The 16,148-nt window shown below is 43.8% G+C and overlaps 1 protein-coding gene across 2 annotated transcripts in view; it reads left to right on the forward strand.

The window, feature by feature from the left end:
* The window catches only part of MOB3B (MOB kinase activator 3B), a 175,246-nt gene extending 174,274 nt beyond the window's left edge, over positions 1-972 (forward strand). For both annotated transcript variants that reach the window (XM_058672631.1, XM_058672632.1), the window contains exon 4: positions 743-972. In XM_058672631.1, the coding sequence (XP_058528614.1) occupies positions 743-772 (30 nt within the window). In that variant the 3' untranslated portion in view covers positions 773-972. The remainder of the gene's footprint in view (positions 1-742) is intronic.
* The last annotated feature ends 15,176 nt before the right edge of the window (positions 973-16,148 follow it).

Here is a 16,148-nt window from a genome sequence, read left to right on the forward strand (position 1 = left end):
TTTAAAAAAAAGACTGCAGGTGTGAACAAATGTGTGACGCTCTCCATTGAGGGGGGCGTTCAGCAGGGTGTCGGGAGGGAAGGCATCTTGCTTGCATTGAATTAGCCCAGTTCAGAGGGAAGGGATGTGTTAGGGTGGGGGCCACAGACAAGGGGTTCAGCTGTGTCCAGCCCCAGAGCACAAGATTGGCATCTGTGTGATCTGAAAATGCCCGTGAAAGCGAGGCAAGTGATGGCTGCACGCCAAACACTGAGGTCCAGTCTTCATTGCTGCCGAGACACACCCTCCGTCCTGCTTGTCCTGAGTTATCTCTGACTTTGACATTTCTGGCTGAAACATCGCTGAAGGGAAATTATTCTTTCAGAAAACTAGTAGCCCAAATCCAATTGTCCTATCAATTGACAAGTGGCACTGGTCTCCTCCCAGGGACACAGCTGGGAGGAGTGGGGACCTGCGTCACCATGTTCTCCCGCTGCTCAGCAACTCCAGATGTTGCTGTTTTTTCCACAAAAGCAGCCTGGATTTCTGGCAAAGTAGCCAGAGTCTTACAGCCTCTTGGCAACAAGAAAGGAACCTGCCGACCAAGTGGAACACCTCCTCACTCTAAGCCTTACTCACCGGCAACGTGTGCAGCCTGTCATGTATACAGACTCCAGAGGCCCCAGGAGAATTTGCAGTCTTGCCTCAAATCGTTGCTCTGCTTCTGGTCTCTCCTAACTTCCCTTCTCCTCTTGCTTTCCAGAAAGAGATGACGAGCAGGATGTGTCACTAACACTCCCTGTCATCCTGCAGAAGAAAGGAACGCAGTTTCCTTCCAGAGTGCCGAGCCAGAGAGGCTGCCCTCCTGGCTCGGATGCTGCCACTACGTCCAGGAGCAGGAGGGCTGGAGGGATCCGGCCTGCCAGCAACGTTTCCCATTTACTGCACCTGCTCATAACCCTCTGAGTGCTGCTAGCCAAGACCTGTGGATCTGTGGACCTGTGAAGGAAGGACCAGCCAGCCCTCAACCCTTCTGCCTTTCAAACTGCCCAGGGAGGAAGATTTTGCACTCCACCCACATCCCAGTTCTGCCTGTGAGCTGCCGCCGCCTGAGCGTTCCTGGAATTGAAGTTCTGAGACAGAGTTGTTCAGCAGTACTTTTCCACATCGCTGTCTTGGCGATGGCTGTCTTCCCTCAGCGCCTGTGCGTTTTGGAAGGTCCACAGTGAGCGTTTAAGCCTTCCTCCGGAGCCTCTGAACTCCCGTGCTTTCCCATTGTGCTGTGGCAGACTGGAAGCCATAGCCACCAGTGTCTGGACCGTTCCCCCCTAACAAGCAGTTTGAGGACTCCAGCAAGGAGACTGCTTTCCAGCACAAAGCTAACATGTTACCAGTTCGCCTGCCCTGAATGTAATTTTGTGTTTTGTTTTGTTTTTTTTTTTAATATAACCAGTGTCATTCCTTGTCTCTTCCGTTGAAGATGTTCCTTCATAGAAGAAAGCTGGCAATGTGCAAGAGCCACCAGCAGGAGCCCTGAGCCTGCTTTGTGCAGTGTTTGTTCTGGATGAAAAGACAGGGGGTTGTGGCTGTGTCTACGTAACGCTAGCATTTCAGTGACAAAAGGATGATGTGTGTGGATTAAACACTCAGCTTGTTGACTTGGAATCGTCCCCTCAGAGCTCCTCAACCCAGGGGTGGGATTTTCTCCTCCTCTGTCACACTGCAGGAAGGCACAGTTAACTTCCGCCCCCTGCGATTGTGCCACCGTTACCAAGGTAACAGTGATGCCCAGGCTAACATCCTTCATCCTTCCCAATGTTTCTATTCCACGTAGACAGCCAGGATAACGCATTCTGTCCTGCTGCCTGCCTTTTGAACCCTAAGTGAGTTTCAGTGAAACGTTGCCTCCTCTGATCCAGTCACCTAACTGCAGTGGTCCTGACAGCCTGTGACGAGGGGGTGACAATACTTCCGGTGAGCAGTTAGTACTTTACAAAGTACCATTGGGTGGAGGGAAGTAGAGAAGAATGTACTAATGCACTTAACCAAGCAACACTGATTTTGCTGGATTCTCTGTGTTCCAGCCATCCAGGGCCGCCAGGATGGAAGCAATGAACCCTTCTTTGTCCAAACTGAGACAGGCCTGCCTGGCTGAGCATAGTGGCTTTGTGTGTCGCCTTAACCAAGCAGCCTGACCCCTGCTTCACATCTGACAAAGGTTGTCTCATGGAACCCAAATGCTGCTACCTCTCTCCATGTTGTTGCGCTCTGGTCAACGACAGGCATCCCCCCTCTTTCGCTTCTCTAGTCACTTTGGAAGGACTGCATGGGCCAAGGTGTTGGCGAGCATTGCTGTGACTGTCCTGGGGGCCCAGAGAACAGAGGACCAAGAGCCCCTCATTCCCGACAGCACACAGCATCACGCAGGAGTGCAGAACTATGTGACAGAGGAGTGAGCACGGAAAACCGCAGGGTTGTGTGTGATATTAAAAGTTAGAATCTGTTTCTGCACTTCCGTGATGTGTCATCAAATGGACGCTAAAAGCCATTGGTCAGCAGTTCTTTCAAAGTTCTTTTCTGTTAGCTATGTGTACGAAATTTCCACTCGATTTAAAAACCCAAATGTTTTTTGAACTGCTTGGAATGATCCCCTTCTCCCTCGTCCCGGTTCTATTGCTAATTGCACTAATCAGTTTGTCTAGGTACATTCCGGCAAATGGCTCTTATTTTTCAATGATGGCGTGTGTTCCTGTGTTAGACAGATTTTGAAGAAAATCCTCATAGGTGAGCTTCATCTCTTCGTCCTGTTGGCATCTTATCAGCATCTCATAATGCAGGTGGAGAACCTGGGGCCCCGCAGCCACCCCAGACCTCTGCACTGCCCCCACTCCCCCATCTCCTCCAACCCCACGTCCCCAGCTTCCTCGCCCCCACCCCGTCAGAAACCGACAACCTTGCTTCTTCCTCTCAACTTGACCCTCTTCTTTCGTTTATATCTGGAGACGTTTCAAAGTTGAACGTTTTCAGTGGGTACTTTTACCCTTTGCAGCGTTAGCGGTTGTTCACATTTCACCGCGTTTCCTTGCTGTTCACGGCTGAACCATTTGAAAGGAAGCTGCAGCCATCAGTGCTTGTGAAGCATTTCATCATGTTTCTCATATTTATAAAAAAGTTGCCCTTTCCATGTATCATATCATTACACACAAGAAATCGAGCACTGGTACTGCATTATCTAATATTTAAATACAGTTCATGTTGAAAATCTTCCAGGTGTCCCAAAAATATTCTTCATAGTTAATTTTCTTAAATCTAGGATACCAGTTAGAGTCGCGCATTGTGTTAGGTTTTCTGTTTTTTAAATTCTATTCAGTGGAGTAGGGTTGTGTGTATTGGAGTCTATGGAGTATCTTTCATAACACTGACATTAAGGAGTGTAGGATAGTTGGTTTATGGAATGTCCCACAATCTGATTTTTTTTTTCCTCTGATTCTTTCCTCAATGTTAGATTTAGCTTAAACTTTTTGGGGGGTAGACAAGGATATTTTGTAAATGCTGTTTCTTTCTATTGCATCTCACCCTGGATACACATGTCTTCTGGTTGTCTCTCAGGTTCAGGTGTTATCTGCCTGATCCAATCATTATTAAGTTCCAGGTTCATGGTTAAGCTCCACATTTGAGTGCACATGCATTTTAGTACAGTGTGTGCAAATTACAGATGCTCATTTCCTATCATTTTCCTGGAGGCCCAGGACTTGTGCAGTGAGCTCACAAGGCAGTGACAAAGGAGCCCATCATTTCTCAACAACAGGAAGGATAAGTAGGATTCCACATGCAGGCAGTGCCTCCCTGCGTCTGCAGGCTTAGGAGCATTTGCATGGTCCTTGTTGAAATACAGCCAGAGATGAAATATGTGTAACTCTCCCCCCGGCATCAACAGTGCCCTACCATTTAGACTCATGGAGAGTTTGGGTTCTTGGGGAGGATGATGGCCCGTTGTTGCTTGAGGGGAAAATCTTAGCTCTGACTGTAAATTTGGCCTTGTACGGAATGTCTATACATAGACAGCAAGTGCTTATTATGCTATTGGAAGTTCACTGGGGATGACATGGGAGACGGGACAGACAGGTGACCAGGAAATCATTGGTTCCATGGAGGAAAATAATGAAAATAAAGCTGATTGAAAAGTAACACTCCAGAGTTATTTGTCACTTCATAGGCTCTTTATTCTTTCCTGGGTAATTTCTCATTTCTAAGGGCCTACCCTGTAAACCAAGATGAGGGAAAAACTTTGACAGATTCCTCACCCCATCCCTTCTAACTCCCAAACTAGAAGAGTAACATTTCAAGGTTTTTTTTCCCAGTTCTTTACAGAAATTCTGTAGCATCCTTCAGTGCCTGTCTCTCGCTGAATGATTTACAACATCTGAAATCCTTTCATGCAATTCAAGCCAAAGCCTTATTTTGAATTTCATCCCATCTTCTGATCTGAAAACCATGTAGGATTAATAAAAATAAATGACCATGATTTGCCTACCTGTTAAAGAAGCAGTCTTACTGATTGTTGCGTATTCTTTCCTTTAGAGCTCTGTCAACAGTAGCATCCTTTTCCTGAAGAATGTTGCTGCACTGTTGCACAACTCTGAACTTCAACTTGAAACTTTTCTACACTTCCGCCTTTTTCAGCCTTCTGGATGTGTGCAGCAGTGAATGTGGTCAACTATCCTTTGCCTTCTCCAAATGATACTGTGTCTTTGCTGAGTCTGGTCTTGCTTTTAGATGCCTGTGGATTGGCTTTTCTGTTTGAATTCCCCATTCAAAATTCTTGATGCTATCCAACTATTCTGAACTACCTTGCTGACCCTCCTTTCTTCCTGCTTTTAACATTCCTCATGTGATTACAGTATGTTGTTTTTTCCTGTTTGTTAATCACTTTTATAATTGGCAGAGCAGAGAAGGACTTAGGCAGGCTTTCTCTCATCTTTTTGTGGTGGTTTAAGCCAATCCATGCTTCTGGTCTCTAACTTCTAACTCTTGTACAGCCCATGGCTAACACTGTGAGTAAAAAAAGATATTGCATGGCCATAATGTCAAGAAAGGCGTACAAAGACACACTCCAGTGAGAAGGAGTATCATTTGAATAATATTATCACTCTTGTTCTGATCATTTTTGTCCTTGAAGAAATTGATGATTCTCTTCTAGAATTATCCAAATAATGTGTGTTTGGGAATAACATTCATTTTCCTGTTTTAAACAGCATATCCACACAATATTTTTATAACAACATGTTTCCCTCTAAGCAGGTATTAATTTTGAGTAAAAGTTTTTGATGATTATATAAGGATTTGTATAACTTGTGGAGGGAAGATCCATTTCTAATCAAACAATTAAGCTGTTTTACTATCTTCTAGTGTTCTGATTACGAAGTTTTTCTTCTAGTGTTCTGATTATGAAGTTTTCTACGTACGTCTGGAAAAAATGCATACTATATTTTTAGTTCCAATTTTGATCAAATTAAGAGTTTGACTAACATGGTTTAATCAATTAGAAATGCAAGAAGAAATTTAAAAATATTTATGAAATCAGTTCTATGTGAGCCTAGGAACTCATGTCATAAATAAAAAAATGTATAACCATCATTTAGTTTGTCTTTTTTTAATATTCAATTTATTTCTTGAACAAATAGATTGCTTATCTTGCAGTGCGCCTGAAGCCAGTAGATAACAGGGACATTTAATTTTATAAAATCTAATTCAAAAATCATTGAAAATGTCAAGTGTTGTGGCTCAGCAAACTAAGCTGCCACATGGGACAGCTGCATTGCATAAAGGAGTGCCAGTTTGAATCATGGCCAGTTAATAGCAATTTTGCTTCACTTGAGTTTCCCGTGTTGACAGGGGAGCCGGGGGTGGGGAGTGGTCCAAGCACCTGGACTATCCTCCAGTGACTCCCCCCCCCCCCCCATGTGAGCAGGGCGCTATATTGGAAATGGGACAGCCGTGACTCACTTGAGCAGCTGGGACTCCAACTGGTGCCCATATTGAATGCCAGCTTTGCAGGCTATGGCTTTATCTGCTGTGACACAACACTGACCTCCCAGCTTCTTGCTAATGCATGCTGGGAGCCAAGAGTCTATATCATATTGGGTCCTTGCTGCCCTCATGGAAAATCTGACTGGAGGTCATGGCTGCTGGCTTCCAGCTGAGCAGGCCTTGGCTTTTGCAGGAGTTTGTAGACCATGACATACAGGATCTCTTGATTTCTCTCTATTGTTCTCCTTTGGAATAGATGAAAATAAACATTTTTAACAGTTTTGTTTGAGAACAAATATATGCCACCCTTACCTTTTAGCACAAGTTTCTTTATCCCATCTAGAAAACTTGTCAAAAAGACACAAACCAGCTCTTTCGGCTTCTTAACAGGGTAAAATATGAGGGATTTAAAAGCACAAATAATGAAAAAAAAAAAAAAAAGCCATGCATGAAGTTCAAGCTCCTTGCACCAAAATCAAAACAGATGTCCCATTTCACACAAATGCTAAATATCTTTGCATAGTTTTTTTTTTAATGTATGTGTTCATTTATTTCAAAAGCAAAGTAACATTAGCCGATTTACTCCCCAAATGACATAGCTGAGCCAGGCTCTCGGTGTAGTAGCCTAGTGGCTAAATCCTTGCCTTGCAAGCACCGGGATCCCATATGGAAACCTGTTCATGTCCCAACGTCTCCACTTCCCATCCAGCTCCCTGTTTGTGGCCTGGGAAGGCAGTAGAGGCTGATCTGAGGCCTTGGAACAACCCTACACCTGTGTGCAAGGCCCAGAAGCAACTCCAAGTTCCTGCCTTCGTATCAGCTCAGCTCTGGCCATTGCAACCTCTTTCTGTAAATCTATCTTTCCTATAAAAATAAATAAATTATTTTTTTAAAAAAGGTTGAACCAGGCCAAAGCCAGGAGCCGAGAATTCTATCCAGTCCTCCCATATGGGTGCAGGAGCCCAAGGACAGGAACCATCCTCTGCTGCTTCCCCAAAAGCAGTAACAGCAATCTCTACAGGAACCAGAGCATCCAGCTGGTACTCTGATGTCAAATGTTGGCGGTATCACAAGCAGCGACTTCACTCAGTGCACCACAACACCTGTTCTTTTTCCTGTGGTGAGATGCTATATTAATGTGATGATAATCTTACATAAAACATAATCAAGCTGTCACAGCAAAAGCTCTCCAATCAGAGAAAATGAACCTGAGTTTTAATCTCTGATATGTATGTTTCTCTTACCTAGAAAGAGAAAGAGAGAGATCTTCCATGTGCTGGTTCACTTCCCAAATGGAGCTGGGCTGGTCCAAAATCTGGAGACAGGAGCTGCTTCTGGGTCTCCGACGGGACTCCAGCATTAGAGCCATTCTCCACTGCTTTCCCAGGCCACAAGCAAGGAATAGCTAGGACACAAGCTGGTGCCCATATGGGATGCTGGCATTGGCAGGGAGAGGATCAGCCTGTTGGACTATCACTGCCCACCCCCGTCCTTACCTTTAATGTTTCACTGGGGGTGATTCCATGCCATGGGTTTCTGAATGGCAAATGGCTTGTAGATTTGTTCCTGTAACTTAGAATTATTGGAAGATAATAAAATAAGTTAGCATAATTGGGCAGATGGTGAAGCAGGTGTATATTTAAATTCTGTACATTGATACAATATATTGACTTATGTACATGTGTATATATTTATCGTATATTAAAATGATAGATGACTCCAATAATAGCCATGATTGCTAATAATAGCAATACTGTGCTTGACAAGAGCAATTGTATCAGACAAAATGAGATAAATAGATGGCTTCTAGACCAGGGCATCGGAAAGAAGACATTCAGAACTCTATCACAAGTACAAGGAATTCTGTTTAAACAGGCCTACTGTCTAAACTGACCACTGAGATGTAACAAAGGGCCAGACTGCAGGCTGCATTTTGTTATGGGCATGTTTTGTCGTCTGAGTTAGACTTTTTACACAAGCCAGCTACCATTTAAGAAATGGAAAACCCACCACCTCAGGTGCAGGCAGTTGGGCTTTTCTTATCAAGTCTGACCTAGCAATGCCAGGCTCCTGTTCTCATGTGTCAGGAAGAGACTGACCCAGCAGTCACATTATCCACTTTAACGGCATCCCCACCATGCCCACCTGCCTGTTGTCTATGTGACTGGTGCTCAGTTCCCACTTGTCTCTCTCCATCCACTCACTCACAGCCCCTTTGTAGCACATTTGGAGAGGCCATTGAGGTAATTATTATATTTCCTAATTTATCCCCCATACTGAATATCTGCTTTATTCTTTTTTGTTAAGATTTATTTATTTTTATTGGAAAGGTGGATATATAGAGAGTAGGAGAGACAGAGAGGAAGATCTACTGACCGATAATTCACTCCCCAAGTGACTGCAATGGCCAGTGCCGTGCCGATTCCAAGCCAGGAGCCAGGAACTTTCTCCAGGTCTCCCACGTGGGTGCAGGGTCCCAAAGCTCTGGCCCATCCTCAGCTGCTTCCCAGGCTACAAGCAGGGAGCTGGATGGGAAATGGAGCTGCTGGGATTAGAACCGGCACCCATATGTGATCCCGGCGTGTTCAAGGTAAGGACTTTAGCCACTAGGTCACTGTGCCAGGCCCTGTTCTTGCATTTTTGTAGTAACCAGTCTTGCATTAATGATAGATGGAAAAAGTTTAGACAACAATGGATTCAAACCAGATGCCTTCAGTCTTCCTACCCAACAACACAAACCCATACCCCCGTAAGACACTCACTTCCTCTGTGGAAAGATGGTCATTAATCTGTCCAGTGTTTTAATTATCTTAACTTCTTTGCCTGCAGCTCTATTTCCAAATAAGCTTATTTGCTACAATGGCTAAAATGATCAATCAAGGCCACTGAAAAGCAATGTGGTGACATTGATTAGAATTATAGAGTTTATCTGGTTTTACTTCTGTTTTGTTGTTAAATAGATTTTAAGAGACCAGGCTATTTGAACTAAACTTCTTTTTGTTTTAATGCAGTACTAATCATCTAATTGAGTTTTCATAAAGACGAAACCCAAGCAAAAATTCCCAGTCGTTTACAGATTAAACACTAAATGAGGAAGTCAAAGTCAATCTAATTAAAGCATAAGTTTACTTACAATTACATTACTATGCAACTAGATAGGGTTGAATATCTGCTCCAAAGGAAATTGTATCATGTTTGAGACATGACCTCATATAAATGAGCATGGGATAAGAGTCTAAGAATTTTCTCTTTCTCCCCTAAGTTTTATTTATTTGTTTGAAAGTCAGAAAAAGGGGCAGACATCTTCCATTCACTGGTTCACTCTTCAGATGCTAGCAATAGCATCAGCCGAAGTTATGTGAGACTGACAAGTCTCTCCTCCCTGGCCAACGTGGACGTTTGGGGCATCAACCAGCAGCAGGTGCCCTTCACACCAACACCGGCCCATCTGGCCTCCCTGCTGACAGTAGATGTGCTGATCCTTCCTTTTCCATGAGTCCTCCCAGGTCGTCACATGTCCAGTTCAGGTCTTCTGGAATGTCGCCTCCTTGGTGAGGGCTCTGCTGAATGCCCCTGCCCACCAGAACTAAAGAGCCCTGCACACATCTCTGTTCTACTTTTCTTTTTCCTAGAACTCTGTACAACTTATACCATTTTAATTGATTTATATTTTATTCATTTAGTTTTATGATCTGCCATTGGTCTCTCCTCTATGACCTCATAACCATCTCTGCTGGAATGTAGATTTATCCACAGCATTTTGTCTATTTGTATATCCCAAGCACCTAGAATACAGTGTCTGATACACCACATAAACTTAACCAGCACCTGATGGTTGAATGAATTCACATTGCAGATACATGCTTTAAAAGCAGCATACATATATATTTGATGTTAGTAGCTCTAAAAGGTTGTGTATCAACTAAGTGGTATTGAATGTTTACTGTTAACTAAATGTGCTCTATGTGGATAATCTTGTGTAATGTTTAGACAAACCCTGTGAGATTGGTTATACATATTTAGCCCCATCTGATGGTCCAAGTAACTAGTCAATTTTCCCAAGTTTTGTTCCTGCTGTGAAATGGAAGTGAAACTTACATTTTAGCTATTAGAACATGGGCAGACTTCTCAGGATTAATAAACAGAAATTCCCAGAGCAAGTCATCTTATTTTTGATTATGAGCAGTCTGATAACTAACACAGTTAATTTTTTCTCATTTCCCTTCTTTACTAAAGAAATTAACTGGTATTAATTCATCAGCCATAATGTAAAAGATGCAGATGTGGGTCTATGAACAATTAGAAATTGACAGCTGAGCAGCCAGAACCACATAGACTGTTAAGGTACACTAGTGCACATACCCCATTAACTAAATTTAGAAAGGAACAGGAATCACATTGCATGTTAAAGGCATCTCTGCCATTCACCTGCCCTGTTTCCTCTGAGGTCATGAATGTTATGCAGATCATAAACATCCTCCGACTCCTGGTTCCAGTGGGGGATCTTTCAGATGTCAGGTTGGAATGCAGGCCTCCTTCAAGGCCAGATGCAATCAGTCTGCTGTGGTGAAATGAATGTCTTTGGCTTGCCCATTCCTGGGGCTGCATAGATGTTGTCCACAAAGGAATTCAAAGGGAACAGCATTCCTCCAGAGTTGGGAAGTAGAGAGTGCACTTTTTAAAATATGGGTTTGTTTTTTTCCCCATTGACTTAAACGGGACATAAAGATAGCTAGTTAGCTGGATCTCTCTATATGTGTATATATAGAGAGAATATCTTACATCTTCTTTACTCCCCAAATGCCTACATCAGGCTGCAGCAAGGGGCCAGATCTTCCACATGGGTGGCAGGTGCCCACGCACCTGAGCCACCATCTGCTGCCTCTCAGGATGCACTCAAAGGAAGCTGGATGCAACATGGAGGAACTTCAGTGTGGGGTGCAGACATCCCAACTGGCAACACAATACCCACACCCAAGCATCTTTTTCTTTTAATAATCAACTCATTAGGTTCTGCAACTATTAAACCATGGACATTGAAGACAAGCCCCATTTCTGGAGCACATTTTCAACCTTAGCGAGAGCTTCCTGAGGCTGAATTGACAGCATAAGGTGTAGCTTTTAGTATTAAGTACTAACAGACATTATTGGTTAATTCAGAAAAAAACCCTGTGAGCTTACAGGTTGGAAATGAAAAGTTAAAATTGCAAATCCTGGGGCCTGGCACGGTGGCCTAGCTACTAAAGTCCTCGCCTTGAACTCACTGGGATCCCATATGGGCACCAGTTGTAATCCCAGCAGCTCCACTTCCCATCCAGCTCTCTGCTTGTGGCCTGGGAAAGCAGTCAAAGATGGCCCAAAGCCTTGGGACCCTGCACCTACATGGGAGACCCAGAGAAAATTCCTGGCTCCTGGCTTTGGATCAGCACAGACTGGCCATTGGGGTCACTTGGGGAGTGAGTCATTGAACGAAAGATCTTCCTCTCTGTCTCCTTCTCCTTTCTGTATATCTGACTTTGCAGTAAAAAATAAATAAGTCTTTTTTAAAAAATTGCAAATCCAGAAAGTCCCTGAGAGCCTTAACCAATGATTGCAGTGTCAAGTTTGCATTCAGAACAAAGAGTATGCTGCCCCGGCCTCATATTTAATTGGAATTTACATCCTGTGAACTAGGTGACATATGTGTGACTTGGGTAGAGAAATGTGTCAGGGAGGTACTCAAGGGCCTTATCTACTGCAAAAAGGATGGACAGCTAAGTGAGGTAAGCATCTTCTGCTGTGTAGATTCCCAACTTGCTGTTAGGAAGGACCAGCATCAGAGTGGCTGGCTGTGCCAACTGCCTTACAGGGGACTAGGAAGGTGAGTTCAAAACAGAAAAGCCAGGGAATGTGTTAGCTGGAGGGTTTGCTGCATGCCAAGCACTGTTCCTTGACAAGTAGTCTTCCCTGGATTTACAGCTATCCATTGAGGGAAGTATCAGTGAGCTTCGAGGCCCACCGCAGATGGGGAGACCAAATTCCAACTGCTGGCTGGGAGCAATGCTGGGCTCACCGAGGGGAAGTCCCCATGCTCACCAAGAGCCAGCATCGCGCCAATGGTTTTACTTGGCTTAGCTGAGTCAATCCTCCCCGTAACATGGAAATCTTACCACTGCTAACACCTTTAGGTGCAAAGAAAAATATCTAGAGAAATACAGGAAGCAAATAAACTTAGCAAATTCAACCCAAGACTGACTCTTAAATACTTATGATTAAGTTAAATTATTAAATACTTGCAGTGAAATTTAATTTCTCTGTTTTCCGATAAGCAAATTCAGGATCACAGAAGAAATGACTTATCCATGATAATAAAAGCAGGAAATAATGTCACTCAGACCCAGATATTTGCCTCTTACTCTAGGCCCATGTGAGGGAAGACACAGACATTGAGAGAGGTTTGGCCAGGCAGAAACCAGAATCCTGGAACTCCATCTTCATCTCCCACACAGGTGGAAGGAGGTACTTGGACCATCATCCAGTGCCTTCCCTGGAACATTGGGAAGGAGCAGGATGAGAGATGGGGTGCCTGGGACTTGAAGTTGTGTTCTGATATGGGATATTGGTGTCATGATTCTCCCAGTTGCACCATGACAGTCTAAAATTACACACTGGTTTTGAAAGATTTTTGCACCAAAATAAGCTTATCTTTTTTAAATTAATTTATTTATCATTTTTAATTCATTAATTACATTGTATTATGTGACACAGTTTCATAGGTACTTGGATTCTCCCCACCCCTCCCCAAACCCTCCCACCATGGTGGATTCCTCCACCTTGTTGCATAACCACAGTTCAAGTTCAGTTGAGATTCCCCCATTGCAAGCATATACCAAACATAGAGTCCAGCATCTTATTGTCCAGTCAAGTTCAATGGCTTCTTAGGTATACCCTCTCTGGTCTGAAGACAGAGCCAGCAGAGTATCATCCTGATCAATTAAAAGCTCCAACATACCATCAGCAAAAATTTACATCATTATGGAATTAATTGACATAGTAATGAGTAACCAATATGTTAAAAGTAAATGCGAGTTCTTAACCACATTCTGTGACCACCTCATTGACATTTCAATTTTAGTGTATACACAACATATAACATACATGAGTGAAGCTTATCTTTTAATTCCATTTTCCATGACCTTTGGAAGTCCCCTCAGATAGCTAATGACATTGTTAGAATGAGTGAACAATAGACCGTTAGGATTTTTGCAGACTAAAATATGCTTTAACATATAAAAAATGTACACTGAAGTTCTTTGCATTTTTAGCTAAGATTTTGCTTATTTGGGAGGTAGACACGCAAATGGATCATTTCCATCTGCTGGTTCATTCCCCACATGTTTGCAACAACAAGTGCTGAGCCAGCCTGAATCCAGAAGCTAGCAACCCAAACCATATCTTCCACATGAGTGGCAGGGACCCGGCTAGTTGAGTCATGACCTGCTGCCTACCATGATGTGCCTTAGTTGGAAGCTAACATTTGGAACAGAGCTTGACTTGAACCCCAGTACCCCAATATGGGATGCAGGTATCCCTACTGGCATCCTAACAGCTAGGACAGTCACCCTCACACTATAAAAAAAAGTTTCTATTATGTTGTGCTCTAGAATATCTACATTTATGAAGGGGCTAATTACAACCCTCAAATCATGACCTTCAGAATAGATACTCAATGTAAATTTCCATAATCAATCTAGCATTAGTGTGCAAGGGCTGCACACAGTGCCACCAACTGAGTGGCTTCACCAGCAGACATGAATGCCATTACAGCTCTGGAGGGCAGAAGTCCCGAATCAGAATGTGGACCAAGCAGCTTCCTTTGATGGCTACTGGTGGCTTGTGAGCCAGCTCAAGTGTTGTTTCTGCTTCATTACGCTGATCTTGGCCCCTTGTTTTCACATGAATTTTCCCCCTTTGTATGTCTCTGTGACCTCTGTAAGAATCAGTTTGATGGGAGTAGGGGCCTTTCTGCCTCCAGAATGACCTCATCTTAAGAATTTTGGGGAGCCCGGCATGGTAGCCTAGCAGCTAAAGTCCTCACCTTGCGTGCGCTGCTATCCCATATGGGCACCGGTTCTAATCCCAGTGGCCCCACTTCTTATCCAGCTCCCTGCTTGTGGCCTGGGAAAGCAGTTGAGGATTGCCCGAAGCCTTGGGATCCTGCACCCACGTGGGAGACCAGGAAGAAGTTCCTGGCTCCTGGCTTTGGATTGGCACAGCTCTGGCCATTTGGGGAATGAATCAACAAATGAAGGGGCTTCCTCTCTGTCTCTCCTCCTCTCTGTATGTCTGCCTTTCCAATAAAAATAAATCTTTTTTTTTTCAAAAAAAAATTTGGGGGGAGGATGGCATTGTGGCATAACAGGTAAAGCCAACCACTTGCAATGATGGCATCCAATATGGGCTCCAGTTTGAGTTCTGGCTGCTCCACTTTTGATTCAGTATCCTGCTGATGGCCCAGGAAAGCAGTAGAGCATGGCTCAAATTTCGGGCCCCTTCTTCCACATGATAGACTTGGTGGAGACTTCTGGCTCCTGGGTTCAGGCTGGTCTGCCCTGGCAGTTCAGTTGCAGCCTTTTGGAAAGTAAGCCAGTAAGTGGAAGATTCTCTATGTTTTCCTTCCTTCCTCCCTGTTGCTCTGCCTTTCAAATAAGTGAAATAAATAGGTCTTTTTAAAAAGGCTATCCAAGATCTGTAGGAGGATTCTAGCAGAGAAAGTTTTATGATGAGGCAACACAGAAAACCTGTCATTAGAACGTGCTATTTCCTTTTAGCACCTACATTCCTGCTGAAGAAATAACCTGTCTGTTCACTCCTTTACCATGTGCCTGGTATATGCTACATTGTGTCTGTTTGGGGCATGCAGCAATTAATGTGTTTCTCCAGCTGGCTCTGGCTCTCAAATCTCAACAGATAAGCAAGTCATTCTACTGGATGCTGCTCTTGCAATGGGACCCATGTCTCCAGACGATTTTTCATCTTGGTTGAACTCCATCATCCAGGATAACATGTTGGCTGCAGCCCCACAGGGCACACTTGCTTCAGGCTTCTCTCCTTCTCCACAATGCCCCCTTGGTACCCACAGGAAAAGGCTCCTGCACCTGCCATCCCTGCCTTTGTGTCTCTTTTCCCACACCCAGATTTCACAGTTGAAGGCACTGGATGCTCCCAGACACAGGTAGGGAAGCTTTTTGCTGGCCAGGGAGGGCCCTTTGGCTATTTATGTTTCAGAGACCATACAAAATTTTCAACTTCAAAATTACCTGCTGTAAAGTTCTTGAATTTCAAGTCGCAGCAGCCGTTGCCTGGGCAGGGCCAAACCAAGTGATTCTGCAGGCCTTCTACACCTGCAGGCTGGACTTTCCCCACCCCTGGTCTAAGCAGAAACATTGCTGCACACAACAGTATTTCCTCTGGCTTGAGTAAGGTTTCTATCCCAGCCCTTGTTGCTCGCCGTCTTTTCCTTTTGGGTGAGTTACTTCTGCCTCTCCACTTGCCTGGTCCTCTCCTGCAGAGGTGGCCTTTCTCCCCGTGCGCCACCCCCCACCCCCGAGGCAGCATCAGCCGAGAAGCAGTCACAGGTTGGCTTTCACCTGTGAGCGCTCATGACACTGAGAACATTTTCAGGGCATTTTCAGGGCCTTTAAAGTCCTGCCGTTTCTTCCTGATAACTTGTATCATTTTGAATATGAATGTTCTCTAAAGTTAAAAGGCTATTGTCAACAACAGTAAAAATTGAGAAATGGAAACTTGGGTTTCCATTAATATCCTGGACAGAAATATTAATCATCTGATTTCTTATCTTTATTGCCTATTATTTAAGATATTATACGAATAATAATGCATATTATAGTTAAATCCTCTATAGTTAAGTCAACTAAATACTACACTACTTTCTCCACCCATATGTGAAGTAAGAGACACTTTCAAGGAACAAATCATTTTATAGTTTAGAATAATATACATTTTTAATTTTTTTGAAAAATGAGTTTCTGGAGAAGTTTCTTTAAAAAAAAAAATCATGGTTGGGGCTTGCATTTTGCTGTAGCAGGTTAAGCCATCACTTGAAATGCCAGCATCCCATATTGGAACATCTGTTGCAG

This window comes from Ochotona princeps, chromosome 14 (assembly GCF_030435755.1).
Source record: "Ochotona princeps isolate mOchPri1 chromosome 14, mOchPri1.hap1, whole genome shotgun sequence".
Classification (NCBI taxonomy): Eukaryota; Metazoa; Chordata; class Mammalia; order Lagomorpha; family Ochotonidae; genus Ochotona; species Ochotona princeps.